This window comes from Pristiophorus japonicus, chromosome 8 (assembly GCF_044704955.1).
Source record: "Pristiophorus japonicus isolate sPriJap1 chromosome 8, sPriJap1.hap1, whole genome shotgun sequence".
Classification (NCBI taxonomy): domain Eukaryota; kingdom Metazoa; phylum Chordata; class Chondrichthyes; family Pristiophoridae; genus Pristiophorus; species Pristiophorus japonicus.
This window is the reverse complement of record NC_091984.1, coordinates 232,478,952-232,496,698: the sequence shown is the minus strand read 5'-3', so window position 1 is coordinate 232,496,698 and position 17,747 is coordinate 232,478,952. Positions and strand designations below refer to the sequence as shown.

General features: G+C 43.1%; 1 protein-coding gene across 2 annotated transcripts in view; it reads left to right on the top strand.

Moving 5' to 3' along the window:
- txnrd2.2 (thioredoxin reductase 2, tandem duplicate 2) overlaps positions 1-17,747 on the top strand; it is a 106,926-nt gene that overhangs the window by 44,941 nt on the left and 44,238 nt on the right. For both annotated transcript variants that reach the window (XM_070888062.1, XM_070888061.1), the window contains 3 exons: positions 9,846-9,865; positions 10,098-10,189; positions 15,681-15,855. In XM_070888062.1, coding sequence (XP_070744163.1) covers positions 9,846-9,865; positions 10,098-10,189; positions 15,681-15,855 — 287 coding nt within the window. The remainder of the gene's footprint in view (positions 1-9,845; positions 9,866-10,097; positions 10,190-15,680; positions 15,856-17,747) is intronic.

Genomic DNA, 17,747 nt, shown 5'->3' with positions numbered 1-17,747 from the left:
CGACATTGTATTCCATCTGCCAAATCTTAGCCCATTCGCTTAACCTATCTAAATCTCTTTGCAGCCTCTCTGTGTCCTCTACACAACCCGCTTTCCCACTAATCTTTGTGTCATCTGCAAATTTTGTTACACTACACTCTGTCCCCTCTTCCAGGTCATCTATGTATATTGTAAATAGTTGTGGTCCCAGCACCGATCCCTGTGGCACACCACTAACCACCGATTTCCAACCCGTTTATCCCGACTCTGCTTTCTGTTAGCCAGCCAATTCTCTATCCATGCTAATACATTTCCTCTGACTCCGCGTACCTTTATCTTCTGCAGTAACCTTTTGTGTGGACCTTATCGAATGCCTTTTGGAAATCTAAATACACCACATCCATCGGTACACCTCTATCCACCATGCTCGTGATATCCTCAAGGAATTCCAGTAAATTAGTTAAACATAATTTCCCCTTCATGAATCCATGTTGCGTCTGCTTGATTGCACTATTCCTATCTAGATGTCCCGCTATTTCTTCCTTAATGATAGCTTCAAGCATTTTCCCCACTATAGATGTTAAACTAACTGGCCTATAGTTACCTGCCTTTTGTCTGCCCCCTTTTTTAAACAGAGGCGTTACATTAGCTGCTTTCCAATCCGCTGGTACCTCCCCAGAGTCCAGAGAATTTTGGTAGATTAAAACGAATGCATCTGCTATAACTTCCGCCATCTCTTTTAATACCCTGGGATGCATTTCATCAGGACCAGGGGACTTGTCTACCTTGAGTCCCAATAGCCTGTCCAGCACTACCTCTTTAGTGATAGTGATTATCTCAACGTCCTCCCTTCCCACATTCCTGTGACCAGCAATTTTTGGCATGGTTTTTGTGTCTTCCACTGTGAAGACCGAAGCAAAATAATTGTTTAAAGTCTCAACCATTTCCACATTTCCCATTATTAAATCCCCCTTCTCATCTTCTAAGGGACCAACATTTACTTTAGTCACTCTTTTCCGTTTTATATATCGGTAAAAGCTTTTACTATCTGTTTTTATGTTTTGCGCAACTCTACTTTCGTAATCTATCTTTCCTTTCTTTATTGCTTTCTTAGTCATTCTTTGCTGTCGTTTAAAATTTTTCCAATCTTCTTGTTTCCCAGTAACCTTGGCCACCTTATACGCATTGGTTTTTAATTTGATACTCTTCCTTATTTCCTTGGTTATCCACGGCTGGTTATCCCTTCTCTTACCACTCTTCTTTTTCACTGGAATATATTTTCGTTGAGCACTATGAAAGAGCTCCTTAAAAGTCCTCCACTGTTCCTCAATTGTGCCACCGTTTAGTCTGTGTTTCCAGTCTACTTTAGCCAACTCTGCCCTCATCCCACTGTAGTCCCCTTTGTTTAAGCATAGTACGCTTGTTTGAGACACTACTTCCTCACCCTCAATCTGTATTACAAATTCAACCATACTGTGATCACTCATTCCGAGAGGATGTTTTACTCGGAGATCGTTTATTATTCCTGTCTCATTACACAGGACCAGATCTAAGATATCTTGCTCCCTTGTAGGTTCTGTAACATATTGTTCTGAGAAACAATCCCGTATACATTCTATGAATTCCTCCTCAAGGCTACCCTGTGCGATTTGATTTGACCAATCGATATGTAGGTTACAATCCCCCATGATTACTGCCGTTCCTTTTTCACATGCCTCCATTATTCCCTTAATTATTGCCCGCCCCACATGAAGTTATTATTTGGGGGCCTATAAACTACGCCCCATCATCTTAATTCACCCCATCATCTCTTGTGTGTGCTAAGAAAAACAGCTCCAAGTTTTTCCTTGCATCGGTATTTTCTCATATCAGGCAGCAACCTCATGAATCTAAGCTGTACCCTCTCTACTGCCTCAGCATCCTTCCTCCAGCGTGATGCTCAAAACTCAAAGCCTCCTTGATGAAGTGCAACATTCCTACCGACACCTGGGAGTCCCTGGCCAAGGACCGCCCTAAGTGGAGGAAGAGCATCCGGGAGGGCACTGAGCACCTCGAGTCTCATCGCTGAGAGCGTGCAGAAAACAAGCGCAGGCAGCGGAAGGAACGTGCAGCAAACCAGACTCCCCACCTGTGACAGAGACTGTAATTTCCGTATTGAACTGAAAAGTCACCTGAGAACTCAATTTGCGAGTGGAAGCAAGTCTTCCTCGATTTCAAGGGACTGCCTATGATGATGCTCAAAACTGCACACAGTACTCCAACTGTATTTTTCTCTACCTCACTTCATCTCTTTCCTTTTTTAAGCCGCTCCTTAAAACCTAACCTTTGGTCATTTGCCCAACTTTCTCCTATGTGGCTAGGTGTCAGTTTTTTGTTTTATAACAAGCGAGAGGATTTGAGTATAGGAGCAGGGAGGTCTTACTGCAGTTGTACAGGGCCTTGGTGAGGCCACATCTTGAATATTGTGTACAGTTTTGGTCTTCTAATCTGAGGAAGGAAATTCTTGCTATTGAGGGAGTGCAGCGAAGGTTCACCAGACTGATTCCCGGGATGGCAAGACTGACATATGATGAAAGACTGGATCGACTAGGCTTATATTCACTGGAAATTAGAAGAATAAGAGGGGATCTCATAGAAACATATAAAATTCTGACGGGATTGGACAGGTTAGATGCAGGAAGAATGTTCCCGATTGTTGGGGAAGTCCAGAACCAGGGGTCACAGTCTAAGGCTAAGGGATAAACCATTTAGGACCGAGATGAGGAGAAACTTCTTCACTCAGAGAGTTGTGGGCATGTGGAATTCTCTACCACAGAAAGGCTGTGGGGCCAGTTCGTTAGATGTATTCAAAAGGGAGTTAGATGTGACCCTTACGGCTAAAGGAATCAAGGGGTATGGAGAGAAAGCAGGAATGGGGTACTGAAGTTGCATGATCAGCCATGATCATATTGAATGGTGCAGGCTCGAAGGGCTTATGGCCTACTCCTGCACCTATTTTCTATGTTTCACTATGTTAAAGGCGCTATGTAAATACAAGTTTCATTATCACAGCTTGAGTTTTATATTCTATACCCTTTGCCTTAAAACCCAGGAGACCATTAGATTTGTAGATCTTTTATAGTGATAAATTTGTTTGGGAAAACCCTGTGATTGTTACAGGGTAATTAGCAATACCACCTGCAAAAGAATCTAATCCGGGTTCACTGTCGGCCACGAGGGTGCATTGTAACGGAAAGTAAAACTTGGTTTTAAATTCGCAGCAAGTTGGAGCGATTGAAGGGTAATGGTGTTGCGGAGCCCTGAGGTCCCAGGTAGGACCGGGGTTTTGTTCCCGGGCATCTCCACCAGCCAATTTCCCAATATCCCTGCTGTGTGGCGAGGTGACCAGGCATTTTCTGCCCCTGCCCTCAGAAGGGGAACATCTGGCGGAAAGCGTCATCTCGAGTGATCCTCTGGCACCATCCTTTTGTTCACTTATAGAGTGGTGCTGGTGGAGGCTTTAGAGCCGATCATTCACTTCAGCAAAGTGAAGTGAGAAATCTGATGCGGCAAAGTGTGTGTGGACAGGGTTACCATCTCTGGTTGGACGTATTCTTGAAGAGTTTCATCGTATGAGCCCCCCCCGTCCAGTCAAATAGGCTTTATCTCTTTACCTTCGCCGTCTTCACTATCAAGTTAGATGTAGTTCTTACTACTCGAGGATCAAGGGGTATGGCGAGAAAGCAGGAATTGGGGTACTGAAGTTGCATGATCAGCCATGAACTCATTGAATGGCGGTGCAGGCTCGAAGGGCCGAATGGCCTACTCCTGCACCTATTTTCTATGTTTCTATGTAACAACAACAACTTGTATTTATATAGCGCCTTCAACGTAGTGAAACGTCCCAAGGCACTTCACACGAGTATTATGAGAGAAAACAATTTGGCACCGACCCGCATAAGTAGAAATTAGCGCATGTAACCAAAAGCTTGGTCAAAGAGGTAGATTTTAAGAAGCGTCTTGAAAGAGGAAAGAGAGGCAGAGGGGTTTAGGGAGGGAGTTCCAGAGCTTGGGGCCTACGTTACAGAAGGCACGGCCACCAATGGTTGAGCGATTATAATCAGGGATGCTCGAGAGGGCAGAATTAGAGTAGCGCAGACATCCCGAGGGGTTGTGGAGCTGGAGGAGATTACAGAGATAGGGAGGGGCGAGGCCATGGAGGAATTTGAAAATAAGGATGAGAATTTACATCCTTATGACTAACAAACTAAAGTGTTTGAAAAAAATACCCAACAATTTTTTTTATAATGCCCCAATGATTTTTCTCTCTGCTCTCTCGGCAGTGTCCAGCAGATTGATCTTTAATTCCTGTACGGTTGGCAACCAATGTTCCTCTAATTTTTGGGGGGTGCGCGGTCCCTTTAAGGGGCCTGGCTGCCCACTTAAGGTTTTGCGCATGCGAGAAATTTACCATTGTGAAATGCCGGTCTCGGGGTCAACATTTCATAAATATAAGAACTTAAGAAATAGGAGCAGGAGTAGGCCACTTTGCCCCTCGAGCCTGCTCCGCCATTCAATAAGATCGTGACTGATCTGATCTTGGCTTCAGCTCCGCTTCCCTGCCCGCTCCCCATAACCCTTTACTCCCTTATTGTTCAGAAATCTGTCTCATTCCATCTTAAATATATTCAATGACCCAGCCTTCACCGCTCTTGGGTGGAGAATTCCAAAGATTCACAACCCGCTGAGAGAAGAAATTCCTCCTCATCTCAGTTTTAAATGGGCGGCCCCTTATTCTGAGACTATGCCCCCGAGTTCTAGTTTCCCCTATGAGTGGAAACATCCTCTCTGCATCCATCTTGTTGAGCCCCCTCAGAATCTTGTATGTTTCAATAAGATCACCTCTCATTCTTCTAAACTCCAATGAGTATAGGCTCAACCTTTCTTCATAAGACAACCCCTTCATCTCTGGAATCAACCTCATGAACCTTCTCTAAACTGGATTTCAGGTCCGCGCCTGAAATGATAACTTGTCACTTCTCTCTACAGAGGCTATTGAACATGCTGAGTGTTTCTGGCATTTTATGTTTAATGTTTCTGATTTCCAGCTTTTTTTTTTCTTTTTAAGTCTAAAGTTAGACAAAGAACTAACTTTTCTGGTTCTTGCTGTTTCACTTTTCTACCACTAGATAGCAGTAGATGTCCAGTATTCGGAGTCGATGTTGAGATGTGGCTTATTTCTGTATCAGGGTGAATACAAAGGCCAATATTCTAATGTCCACTGGGGAACGAAAGCATTTTAATAGTTCTGATTTTTTTTTGTTGTACATAGTCTGATTCCCAATGCTGCAATTGTAGTTCTAATTGACAGGGCTAAATTAATCATGTCGGGGGCCGCAAATGAGCAATGATCTTGATATGTGTACAGTAGATCTTATTCCTAATTCTACTTTTGTCTGGTGGCTGTTGATACAGGTTTTAACAGGGTATGGGAGGTGCATTGCTGTTTACATTGTCACATTCCTGCAATAATAGTCAGAATGAGCCTCGAGGGGGATACAGTAGCTTTTCTGTACTTTGTCAGCAAATGTGACAGTTTTTAAGTTTGCCCAGAATATATCGTTGTGTGACCTAATTGTGTAATTAGTTTATTTAATTTTTGGCATGTTTCAGGGCACTTTGTTAATGTATAAATGCTTTTCTTGTATATATGCTCCTTGTCCCAAGATTTCTTTCCCCCCACATTTTACCAAATTGGCGATTCTTTAGGAGCTGCAGAAGTTAATGGTACTTTAGGGAAGTGGGGAATATTGTTACTGGAACTCTAAAATTGGAAGGCCTGAGCTTAGGAATATCTGAACTGTGCATCTTTTTTCCCTTTTTTTTGAATGAGTTATCAACCTGTAACGGTGACGCGAAGATGCCCCTGTCCAAGTGAATGTTGAAAATGTTGCGTGTTGCCTGAGGCTGAAGTTATATTGAACACCTCCGTTCAGTCCCTAAGCGTGACCCTGAGCTTTCCTGTCACTTTAATTCCCCGCTCCACTCCCACTCTGACCTCTCCGTCCTCGGCCTCTTACACTGTTCCGATGAAGCTCAACGTAAGCCCGAGGAACAGAACCTCATCTTTCATCTAGGCACTTTTTACAGCCTTCTGGACTCAACATTGAGTTCAACAATTTCAGACCATAACCTCTGCCACTAGTTTCTTGTCTTTTTTTCTGTTTTTTGGGTTTTTTTTCTCTTTCCCACGGCAGTTGATGATTCTGCCATTTGCACCCAACCTAGACTCATCTTTTGTTTCTTAACTTACCCGAGTGCCATCTCCTTTTGCCTCGCACCAACATCCCTTTTGTCTCTTACCCTATCACAGACTTTCCCTTTTGTTCTTTCCTCCCCTCCCCCCCCCCCCTTTCTTTACCCCTACCTGTTACATCTCTAACTTTTTCCAGTTCTGACAAAGGGTCATCGACCTGAAACGTTAACTCTGTTTCTCTCTCCACAAATGCTGCCTGACCCGCTGAGTGTTTCCAGCATTTTGGGTTTTTATTTCTGATTTCCAGCAATATTTACATCGTTAAAACAGTTTATCTGGTCATTATCTCATTGCTGTTTGTGGGAGCTTGCTGTGCACAAATTGCCTGCATTACTGCACTTCAGAAGTACTTAATTGGCTGTAAAGCGCTTTGGGGCATCTGGTGGTCATGAAAGGCGCTATATAAATGCAAGACTTTCTTTGAACTATTGGTGCATTCAGTTACAGTGTAACTTTCACACCATTGACACAAAAGTGGCAGAGAACACAAGTCAAGTCTTGGTGTGACTGCTGAGCACACTGAAGTGAGGAGGCCACCTCTCATGCTTTGCTCTTCAGTAGATCTTTTTAAAAAAAAAAACACCTTCTCAAAATCCATCTCTTCGACCAAGTTTTCAGTCACTCCCCCTAGTCTCTACCCTGATGCCAATTTGTGAAGTGCTTTGAAAACGTTTCTTTTGTGTCAGCTTAGATTTTTGTGCTCTAGTCCCTGGAGTGAGCCTCTGAACCAGAGGTGAGTGGGCTGCCCACAGACCGCAATGAATTAATAAAATTGTAGTGGAGATCGAGGAACTGATTTTGATGAATGCAGTTAAATACCATGTGAATAGTAAAATATATATATTGCCTTAAAGATCTCCTTTCAGCTGAACCAGCTGGGTGCTGCTTGTATCTGCAGTAATAGAAACATTGCTGTCCATTAAAGGGGAATTGGAAGCTTCAGCTGTTTAAGTACAAGTGACCTATAATATTCTGGGTAGCAGCTCGAGGCGAATTCCTATTGTGTGCAGCTCATTGCGGATTTAACACCAATGATGTAGCCCTTGGGGCAGTAACAGTAAATGCTGGTATTCTTCTGCAATATGTATTGCATTTTTAGTTGGCATTATATCGTTAATACCTGAAGGGATTAGTCTTGTCATTAGAATTATCCATTCCACCATCACCTCATCCTTCAAGTGTCTCGAAGCTTAGTTTTGTGTGGGCCACACACGTAGCGCAAGTTCTTTTTTTTACCTTTGCAGTATTTATTTTCATAGGGCTTTTTGCAGTTTGTATCATGATCACCAAAAAAATAAATGAGTGCGCTTGCATTTCTTCCTCTGCAGAAAGATATGAATAACACTCGAAATGCTTACTTCACCAAACTACAGGCTTGGATCAGAGCCCTGCTGCTTTTGAATTCACGGAGCTCATATGTTTAAGCCCCATCTATGGGGCTTGCTCACAGCCAACAAGCACATCTTTCCACAGCAATAAGGGCTATTGCTTGGAGACACTGTGGTTTGGAAAGACTGAGCTCCACATCAGCCTGTTGCTGATGGAAAATGCTTCCCCTTTTTTCTCCCACTGTTTAACTACTGCTCATTGGAATATAGCTTTCTTCAAATGAAAAAGTGATGACTCTTCTGCTCGTACCAGCTGTGGCTCAGTGGGCAGCACCCTCGCCTCCGAGTCAGAAGATTGTGGGTTGAAGTCCCACTCCAGAAACTTGAACACAAGAATCTGGGCTGACACTCCGGTACAGTGTTGAGGTGTCGTTATTCGATGAGACGTTAAACCGAGGCCCTGTCTGCTCTCAGGTTGACTTAAAAGATTCCACGGCACTATTTCGTAGAAGAACAGGGGACTTATCCCCTGTGTCCTGGCCAATATTTATCCCTCAACCAACATCACTAAAACACATTATCTGGTCATTATCACATTACTGATGTGTGGGTGCTTGCTATGCGCAAATTCGCTGCCGCCTTTCCTACATTATAACACTGACTACACTTCCAAAAAGTATTTTATTGGCTGTACAGCGCTTTGGGGCGTCCGGTGGTCATGAAAGGTGCGATATAAATGCAAGTCTTTCTTCCTCTGTATTTCTACCTTGTCGGACCCGAGCCGTTCACTTCTATTTCCACTTTTTCTCCCCTTTTCCTTTTCTCTCTACCCCTCCCTGATCCCCTCTCTCCTGACGCTATGCCTCCTTTCATCTCTCCTCTCTACCTCTCTTTCCTCCTTTAAGACGCTGCTTAAAACCTACCTTTTTGACTAAACTTTTAGTCATCTGTCTTAATATCTCCTTATGTGGCACGGTGTCAATTTTTTTTGTTTTATTCAACACTCCTGTGAAGCACCTTTGTAAATGCGAATAATGTTGGGCAGTAGAGCAAATCCTCACCTATATACAGATGTGCCCACCACGTTGGAGCCACATTTGCTGCTGTACGGAGATATAGATACCCGATTACGGTCAGAGGCCATGAGCAGCCAGACCGGCTTAGCATGCTGATCAGAGAGCCAGCATCCCAGGTAACCTCCCTGAGTCTGACTTGGCTTGATTGCACGTTGCAGGAGGTTTGACTCAACCTCGTGTGGAAGACTCGTCTGCAATCAGTCCTCCCTGTTGGCCAGATCATCATTCATTTGCGCTAACCAAATGCACCAAATAGGCAAGAAGTCAGGTTATGTATCCTTGATCCGCTTGTCACAACAACAATTGATGACTTTTTCTTCCTTACCCTCTCCACCTACTGCAGACTTACTGTCCTCGTAACCTGTCCTGTTGACGGCGGCCAACTCCAGAGACTTCTGCTCTTTGTTTGGCTTCTCTTATGTAGGTTCATTGTTTTTCCTGCTGCCTCATGCCTTGCATAAACGTATGTTTTTTCTGGACTGCTTCTCATCGTCCTTTGGGCGTACCGCAAGCATGTGAAGCAAACTGATTGTTAGTAGTGAGTCATGGACCTTTGACAACAAATTACAAACTGTTGACCTGCCAAGTTGCAAGTTGGCAGGTCAGCAATAATCCTGATTTAGCAATATTGTAATGAGTCACATGCCAATAACTAGTGTTAACATAGGCAATGGATAGAGAGTGGACACTGAGTGAGGGATTGACTGTGCCATGGGAAGCCAGTGGAGCTGGGTAAGGATGGTTAATGGAGATGAGGAATACAGTGCGGCTGAGGACATGGGCCAAAGTGTTCTGAATGACTTGTAAAATGGTAGCCAGCAAGCTGAACGCCGGAGAAGCCCAAGACAGTTTAAAAACTTTGATTAGAGTTTTGCTGGGGGTGGGATGGGTGAAGGTGAACACGATGGTATCTTCAACCAAGCTTTTGGTCACCTACGCTAATTTCTACTTGTGTGGCTCGGTGTCAAATTTTTTGAATCATAATTTTCCTGTGAAGCGCCTTGGGACACTTCACAAAATTAAAGGCGCTATACAAATACAAGTTGATGTTACCGTTCAGTACATTTTGCTCAGTGTGTTGAGGTGGAAACAAAAAGCGAATGTAGCACCAAGAAACCCTTCTTAAATAGGCGATGTTTTTCATTTTTTTTCCCCTCTTCTTTATAGGTTAGTTATTGGTGCAAGCTGTATCCTTGTTTCGAAAACCCTTCGTGGATTAATAATACTGTAGTCATATAATCTCATAAATGTTAGCTCTGTATGAAATGCTTTTAAAGATGCTAAACATAATTTTATGCTGATAAACGATGTTGGATGCCAATCACTGCCTTATATGTATATTATACATGTAAAACATTATTTTGAAACCACATGCATGTTACAGTTAATGTTTGGATCCTTAACCTGACAATTCACTAGATGTGGCCCTGGAGTGTGCTGGATTTTTAACTGGTGTGGGCTTGAACACTTCAGTTATGGTGCGAAGCATTCCTCTTCGTGGCTTTGATCAGGTATAACATGGATTATATATTGTATATTTAACTATTAAATATGTTTGGTTTTCTATTATTTTAAACAACAATCTGTTGGTCTAGATTCATACTGGCTAAGTGAAGTGAAATGCAGAACCTATTTATTGAACAAAGTGCCTTTGAGAACTTGCATCTTTACGTAGTCTGTGTTCACTTATGAGCTTAGTACCTACTAGACTGGTCATTGGTAGCAGTTTAATATGATAAGAACATAAGAAATAGGAGCAGGAGTAGGCCATGCTGCCCCTCGAGCCTGCTCCGCCATTTAATACGATCATGGCTGATCCAATCATGGACTCGGGTCCACTTCCCTGCCCGCTCCCCGTAACCCCTTATTCCCTTATCGGTTAAGAAACTGTCTATCTCTGTCTTAAATTTATTCAATGTCCCAGCTTCCACAGCTCTCTGATGATAACTTGTATTGGAACAGAACGGAAGAATTGGGAGCAGGAATAGGCCATATGGCACCTCGAGCCTGCTCCACCATTCAATTAGATTATAGTTGATCATTGACCTCAACTCCACTTTCCCGATCTCCATGTCCCTTGATTCCCCTAGAGTCCAAAAATCTATCAATCTCAGCCTTGAATATACTCAAAGACTCAGCATCTGCAGCCCTCTGCGACAGAGAATTCCAAAGATTCACAACCCTCTGAATGAAGAAATTCCTCTTCATCTCGGTCTTAAATGGCCGACCCCTTATCCTGAGACTATGCCCCCTAGTTCTAGACACACTAGCCCAGGGGAAACAACCTCTCAAGCATCTACCTTGTCAATCCCCTTCAGAATCTTGTATGTTTCAATGAGATCACCTCTCATTCTTCTTAATTCCAGTGAGTATCGGTCCATTCTACACAATCTCTCACATCCCAGGAATTTATTTAACGCTCTAAGTGTACATAAAGTTCTAAGGTACTTCGCAGAAGTGTAATCAAAGAGAAAAGGACCCCAAGCCAAAGAAGGAGAGTTGAGGGGTGACCACAAGCTTGGTCGAAGAAGTGGGTTTTAAGTTCGGTCTTAAAGGAGGTGAGGGAATTAGAGGGGTTCAGAGAGTGAATTCTGGGGCACAGTGTGGGGCCTCGTCAGGTGATTGCATGGCCACCAATGGTGGGGCAAAGGGTGGGAGGATGCAGAAGAGGCCAGACTTGCAGGAATGGATAGTTTGTGGGGGGGGGGGGGGCGCTGTGGTGGTGAGGAGTGGAGGACTGGAGGAGGTTACATTTATACGGCGCAGAAACAGGCTATTCGGCCCAACCAGTCCAAGCACTGTTTATGCTCCACTCGAGCCGCCTCCCGTCCTTCCCCATCTAACTCTATCAGCAGAATCCTCGATACCCTTCTCCCTCATATGCTTATCTAGCTTCCCCTTAAATGCATCGAAAGTATTCGCCTCAACCACTCCCTGTGGTAGCGAGTTCCACATTCTCACCACTCTCTGGGTAAAGAAGTTTCTTAGATTGATGGCCTCTAGTTATGCTCTTCCCCACAAGTGGAAACACTCTATCTAATCTTTTCAAGAGAAGAGGAACCCAACCTGTTCATCCAATCCTGATTGGTATATAGAGATGGGATGGAGCAAGGCCAGGAAGGGGTTTAAACAGCAGGGTAAGAATTTTAAATTGGAGGCATTGGGAGATGGCTAGTCAAATGCATGTCAAGACAGAGGTAATGGATAGTGTGATTGGGTGGGTAGGATACGGACAACAGAGATTTGGATGAGCTAACATTAGCGGAGGATGGGAGGCCAGCCAGGAGAGCATTGGAATAATTGAGTCCGGAGGTGACAAAGGGCTGGATGAGGTTTTCAGCAGCAGATGAGGCGATTTAGGGGTGGAACCGGGTGATATTACGTAGGTGTTTTTATGATGGAGAGGATTCGGGGTTGGAAGCTCTGTTCTAGAGCATGGAGAGTGCAGCAGTTGTAAAACTATAGTCTTCCGTAACGCAATGACAAAGCAATTACTCTGCACCGTAATCCCCAAGAACATATGCACGTAATCGAGATCAGTGTGTGGGTGGGACTAATTACAATAAAATCCATCAAAAGGAATTAGATAACATGTACTGTAAGGGTGAAGCTTGAATTGTTTATTTGCACCTAAGCTTCTATGTAAGCTCTGAGATGCAATCAACGTCCTTGCAATCACTCTCATGCACCCATAATATTTTTAAAATATACTAGGGGATCTTTAATGGCACTGTTTACGGCAAGTTGGATGATGCACTGTTTTATAAGGACAAGCGTGTTATTCCACGTAATGCAAAATATATTCTGCTAAGATGGAGCTTGTGTCCCTTTAAGGCTATGAAGGCAAGTCAAGTCATTAAGTAAACACTGGCTGAGGTGAATCAGAATTTAAATCAAAGACTTACATTTATATTGCGCCTTTCATGTCCTTAGGATGTCCCAAAATATTTTATAGCCAATGAAGTACTTTTATAGTGTAGTCACGGTTGCAATGTTGCAAATGCAGCAGCCAATTCGCACACAGCAAAGTGATAATGATCAGATGATCTGTTTTAGTGATGTTAGTTGAGGGATAAATATTGACCAGGGACACTAGTTTCACAGTTTGGTCAGGGAAATTGAAGGTTGAAAGGTGTACATCAGTTTCAGACTGCAGCTTGAAACCCCCAGTATTTTAAGATTGTTTGCATCAGTAACAAACTTTGATATCTGTGTGTGCTTGACATACTGACCTGGAATTTGCGGTGGGCGGCAAAGCAAAGACGTTTGCCACTGGCCCTGGAGAAAGCTGCTCAGAGATCGTGAGAAGTTTGCCTTTTTCAATGCCTTAATTGATTTCAGTGCAGTATAGTGGGGATTCCCTAGTGCAATCTGCTGTGATGTCAACAAGTTGTCTAAGCAGCCAATCACAGATGGGGAACCAGGAAATGAAGAAGCAGCTTTTATTCGGAATTTTAAAAAAAATGTTGGAGAGCAAAACAAAGATTGGTGCGCACACATGGGGATAAGGTAAAACCTGAAATATCATGAACAAACTTTTAAAAAGATACATAAATGTTATTTAAAGGGTACAGTGGCATAGTGGTAATGTTACTGGAGTAATCCAGAGGTCTGCACTAAATATTCATAGACGTGAGTTCAAATCCCACCACGGTAGCTGGGTAATTTAAATTCAATTAATTTCAATAAATCTAGAATAAAAAGCTCCTATCAGTAATGGTGACCATGAAACTACCAGATTGTTGTAAAACTCTCTCTGGTTCACTAACGTCCTTTAGGGAAGGAAATCTGCCGGTCTTACCTGGTCTGGCCTATATGTGATTCCAGACCCACAACAATGTGGTTGACTCTTAACTGCCCTCTGAAATGGCTCACCACCAGTTTCTGAAACTGGTGTACACTTTTCATACTTCAATTTCCCTGACCAAACTGTTAAACTAGTGTCCCTGGCCAATATTTTTCCCTCAACTAACATCACTAAAACAGATCATCTAGGGAGGACAATAAATGCTGACTTTACCAGCAATGCCCACATCCCATGAATTAATTTAAAAAAAATTACATTGTAAGTTTTATCAATGGAGAAATTTGACAGTCCACAAATTAATTTTTCAGAGCCATAATAGTTTAGAATCATAGAATGGTTACAGCACAGAAGGAGGCCATGTGGCCTGTCGAGCCCGTGACGGCTCTGTACAAGAGCACTTCAGCTAATCCCACTCCCCCACCCTTTCTCCGTAGCCCTGCCAAAAAAATTTCCTTCAGGTATTTATCCAGTTTCCTTCTGAAAGCCACAATTGAATCTGTCTATACCACCCTTTTAGGCAGTGAATTCCAGATCCTAACCGCTCGCTGTGTAAAAACGTTTTTCCTCATGTCGCCTTTGGTTCTTCTGCCAATCACCTTAAATCTGTGTTCTCTAGTTCTCGAACCTTCCACCAATGGGAACAGTTTCTCTCCATTTACTCTGTCAAAACCCCTCATGATTTTGAACACCTCGATCAAATCTCCTCCCAATGTTCTCTGCTCTAAGGAGAACAACCCCAGCTTCTCCAGTCTATCCACGTAGCTGAAGTCGCTCATCCCTGCTCCCTCTCTAAAGCCTTCACATCCTTCCTAAAGTGTGGTGCCCAGCATTGGACACAATACTCCAGTTGAGGCCGAACCAGTTTTATAAAGGTTCTTCATAACTTCCTTGCTTTCGCACTCCTCAGCCTCTATTTATGAAGCCCAGGATCCCGTATGCTTTTTAATCTGCTTTTTCAACCTGCTCTGCCACAATGATTTGTGCACATAATACCCCTAGGTCTCTCTGTTCATACACCCCCTTTAGGATTGTACCCTTTAGTTTATATTACCTCTCCTTGTTCTTCCTACCAAAATGTATCACTTTGCATTTTTCTGCGTTAAATTTCATCTGCCACGTGTCCGCCCATTCCATCAGCCTGTCTATGTCGTCTTGAAGTCTATCACTATCCTCCTCACTCTTCACTATACTTCCAAGTTTTGAAATTGTGCCCTGTACACCCAAATCTAAGTCATTAATATAGATCACGAAAAGCAGTGGTCCCTGAGGAACACTGCAGTATAACTTCCTCCAGTCAGAGTAACAACGGTTCACCACTACGCTCTGTTTCTTGTCACTTATCCAATTTTGTATCCACACTGCCACTGTCCCTTTTATTTTGCTGGCAAAACTATGATGTGGCGCTTTAACAAAACACTTTTTGAAAGTCCATGTACACCACATCAACCGCATTGCCCTCATCAACCCTCTCTGTTACTTCAAAAAACTCAAATCTGGTTAGTTAAACACGATTTGCCTTTAACGAATCCGTGCTGGCTTTCCTTAATTAATCTGTCCAATTGACTGGTAATTTTGTCCCTGATTACTGTTTCTAAAAGCTTTCCCACGACTGAGGTTAAATTGACCGGCCTGTAGTTGCTGGATTTATCCTTGCACCCATTTTTGAACAAGGGTGTAACATTTGCAATGTAGTAGTCAATACGCTGTTAAAACCCCAGTTACACCTAATCGAACAAGACCCAACTTTTAATGGGGTATTTAACAGCGATACCACCGCGGGAAAAAAAACTAAGTTTTCGTCCGTTTCACTAATTTTTCCTAATTACACTGATTGCCGGTTATGGGTGGGGGGGGGCGGTGGGGATTGGGATGAGCAGTGAATGACTGACCGCAACTTCAGGATTTTCGCGTCAGGATGCGCATGCGTTACATCCCGAAGTTGCGGTCAGTTTCAAAGGGCCAATAATGGCGAACACTGTTCATTCACTGTTGTTACCCACCGCAAATTCCAGGCCATTATTTTTAAAAGCTAAACTGTGAAGTTAATTCCAGTTTCTTCCCTACTGAACTAATACAAAAATCCCAATTGCAGTCTCAGAAATGTGCCCCTGTAAATGTGGAAAATAGGACGTGATATTGCCTGATAAAATGCTGTTGCTATTTAACAACTTGCTTCTCCTTTTCATTCAATGCAGCAAATGGCCCACTTGGTGACAGACTATATGGCGTCTTACGGTACCAGGATCTTTTGGAAATGCAAACCAATCAAAATAGAAAAGCTGGACAGTGGCAAACTGCAGGTCATATGGAAAAATCTTGAGTCTGATATAGAAGAGCGAGAGTCCTTTGACACAGTGATGTGGGCAGTAGGTAAGAATGTTAATTCTTAACATGTCCCTTCAAACAGGAACACTAATCGTGCTGCAAGACGTAGAAGAAACTTGCATTTATATGGCTGTGTTTCAGTATTGCAAAGCATGCCGCCTTCGTGAAAGTCAGCCGTCCCAATTTTAGTGGTCAGTAAAATGGCATGTTAGATTGTCATAGTTCACTTGATTATATCTCTGGTATTTTTGTGTAATGGACTTTGTGCTTTTGCACTGTCTCGACTGTAAATGAAAGAACGTAAGAAATAGGAGCAGGCCATACAGCCCCTCGAACCTGCTCCACCATTTAATACGATCATGGCTGATCCGATCAAGGACTCAAGTCCACTTTCCTGCCCGCTCCCCATAACCCCTTATTCCCTTATCGGTTAAGAAACTGTCTATCTCTGTCTTAAATTTATTCAATGTCCCAGCTTCCACAGCTCTCCGAGGCAGCGAATTCCACAGATCCATAACCCTCTGAGAGAAGAAATTTCTCCTCATCTCAGTTTTAAATGAGCGGCCCCTTATTCTAAGATTATGCCCTCTAGTTCTAGCCTCCCCTATCTGTGGAAACATACTCTTTGCATCCACCTTGTCAAACCCCCTTTTAATCGTATATGTTTCGATAAGATCACCTCTCAATCTTCTGAATTCCAATGAGTAGAGGCCCAATCTACTCAATCTTTCATCATAAGTCAACCCCCTCATTTCCGGAATCAACCTAGTGAACCTTCTCTGAACTGCCTCCAATGCAAGTATATCCTTTCGTAAATATGGAAACCAAAACTGCACGCAGTATTCCAGGTGTGGCCTCACCAATACCCTGTATAGCTGTAGCAAGACTTTCCTGCTTTTATACTCCATCCCCTTTGCAATAAAGGTCAAGATTCCACTGGCCTTCCTGATCACTTGCTGTACCTGCATACTAACCTTTTGTGTTTCATGCACAAGTACCCCCAGGTCCCGCTGTACTGCGGCACTTTGCAATCTTTCTCCATTTAAATAACAACTTGCTCTTCGATTTTTTTTTCTGCCAAAGTGCATGACCTCACACTTTCCAACATTATACTCCATCTGCCAAATTTTTGCCCACTCACTTAGCCTGTCTATGTCCTTTTGCAGATTTTTTGTGTCCTCCTCACACATTGCTTTTCCTCCCATCTTTGTATCGTCAGCAAACTTGGCTACGTTACACTCGGTCCCTTCTTCCAAGTCGTTAATATAGATTGTAAATAGTTGGGGTCCCAGCACTGATCCCTGCGGCACCCCACTGGTTACTGATTGCCAACCTGAGAATGAACCATTTATTCTGACTCTGTTTTCTGTTCGTTAGCCAATCCTCTATCCATGCTAATATATTACTCCCAAGCTGTGAACCTTTATTTTGTGCAGTAACCTTTTATGTGGCACCTTGTCAAATGCCTTTTGGAAGTCCAAATACACCACATCCACTGGTTCCCCTTTATTTACCCTGTCCATTACATCCTCAAAGAATTCCAGAAATTCCAGTAGTTTTAGCACAAGTTGTTAAAAGAATTGTGTTTGGTTCCATGTATATTGGTCGTCCTCCAATACTTTGCCAATAGAGTACTTTTGAAGTGTAGATATTTGTAAAGTAGGGCAATGCAGCGGTCAATTTATGCATAGTAAGATCCCATAAAAAGCAATGAGTTGAATGACGAGGTAGTTTTTTTTTTTAACAAGGACATTGGTTGAAGGATAAATATTGTCCAGGACACCTGGGGAGAATTGCTTTTCTTAGCATGGTCCTATGGGATCTTTTACGTCCACCTGAAAGAGCAAACATCTCCCCCGAAAGACGGCACCTCCAACAGTGCAGCACTCCCTCAGTTCTACACTGAAGTGTCAGTCTAGATTTTGTGCTCAAGTCTC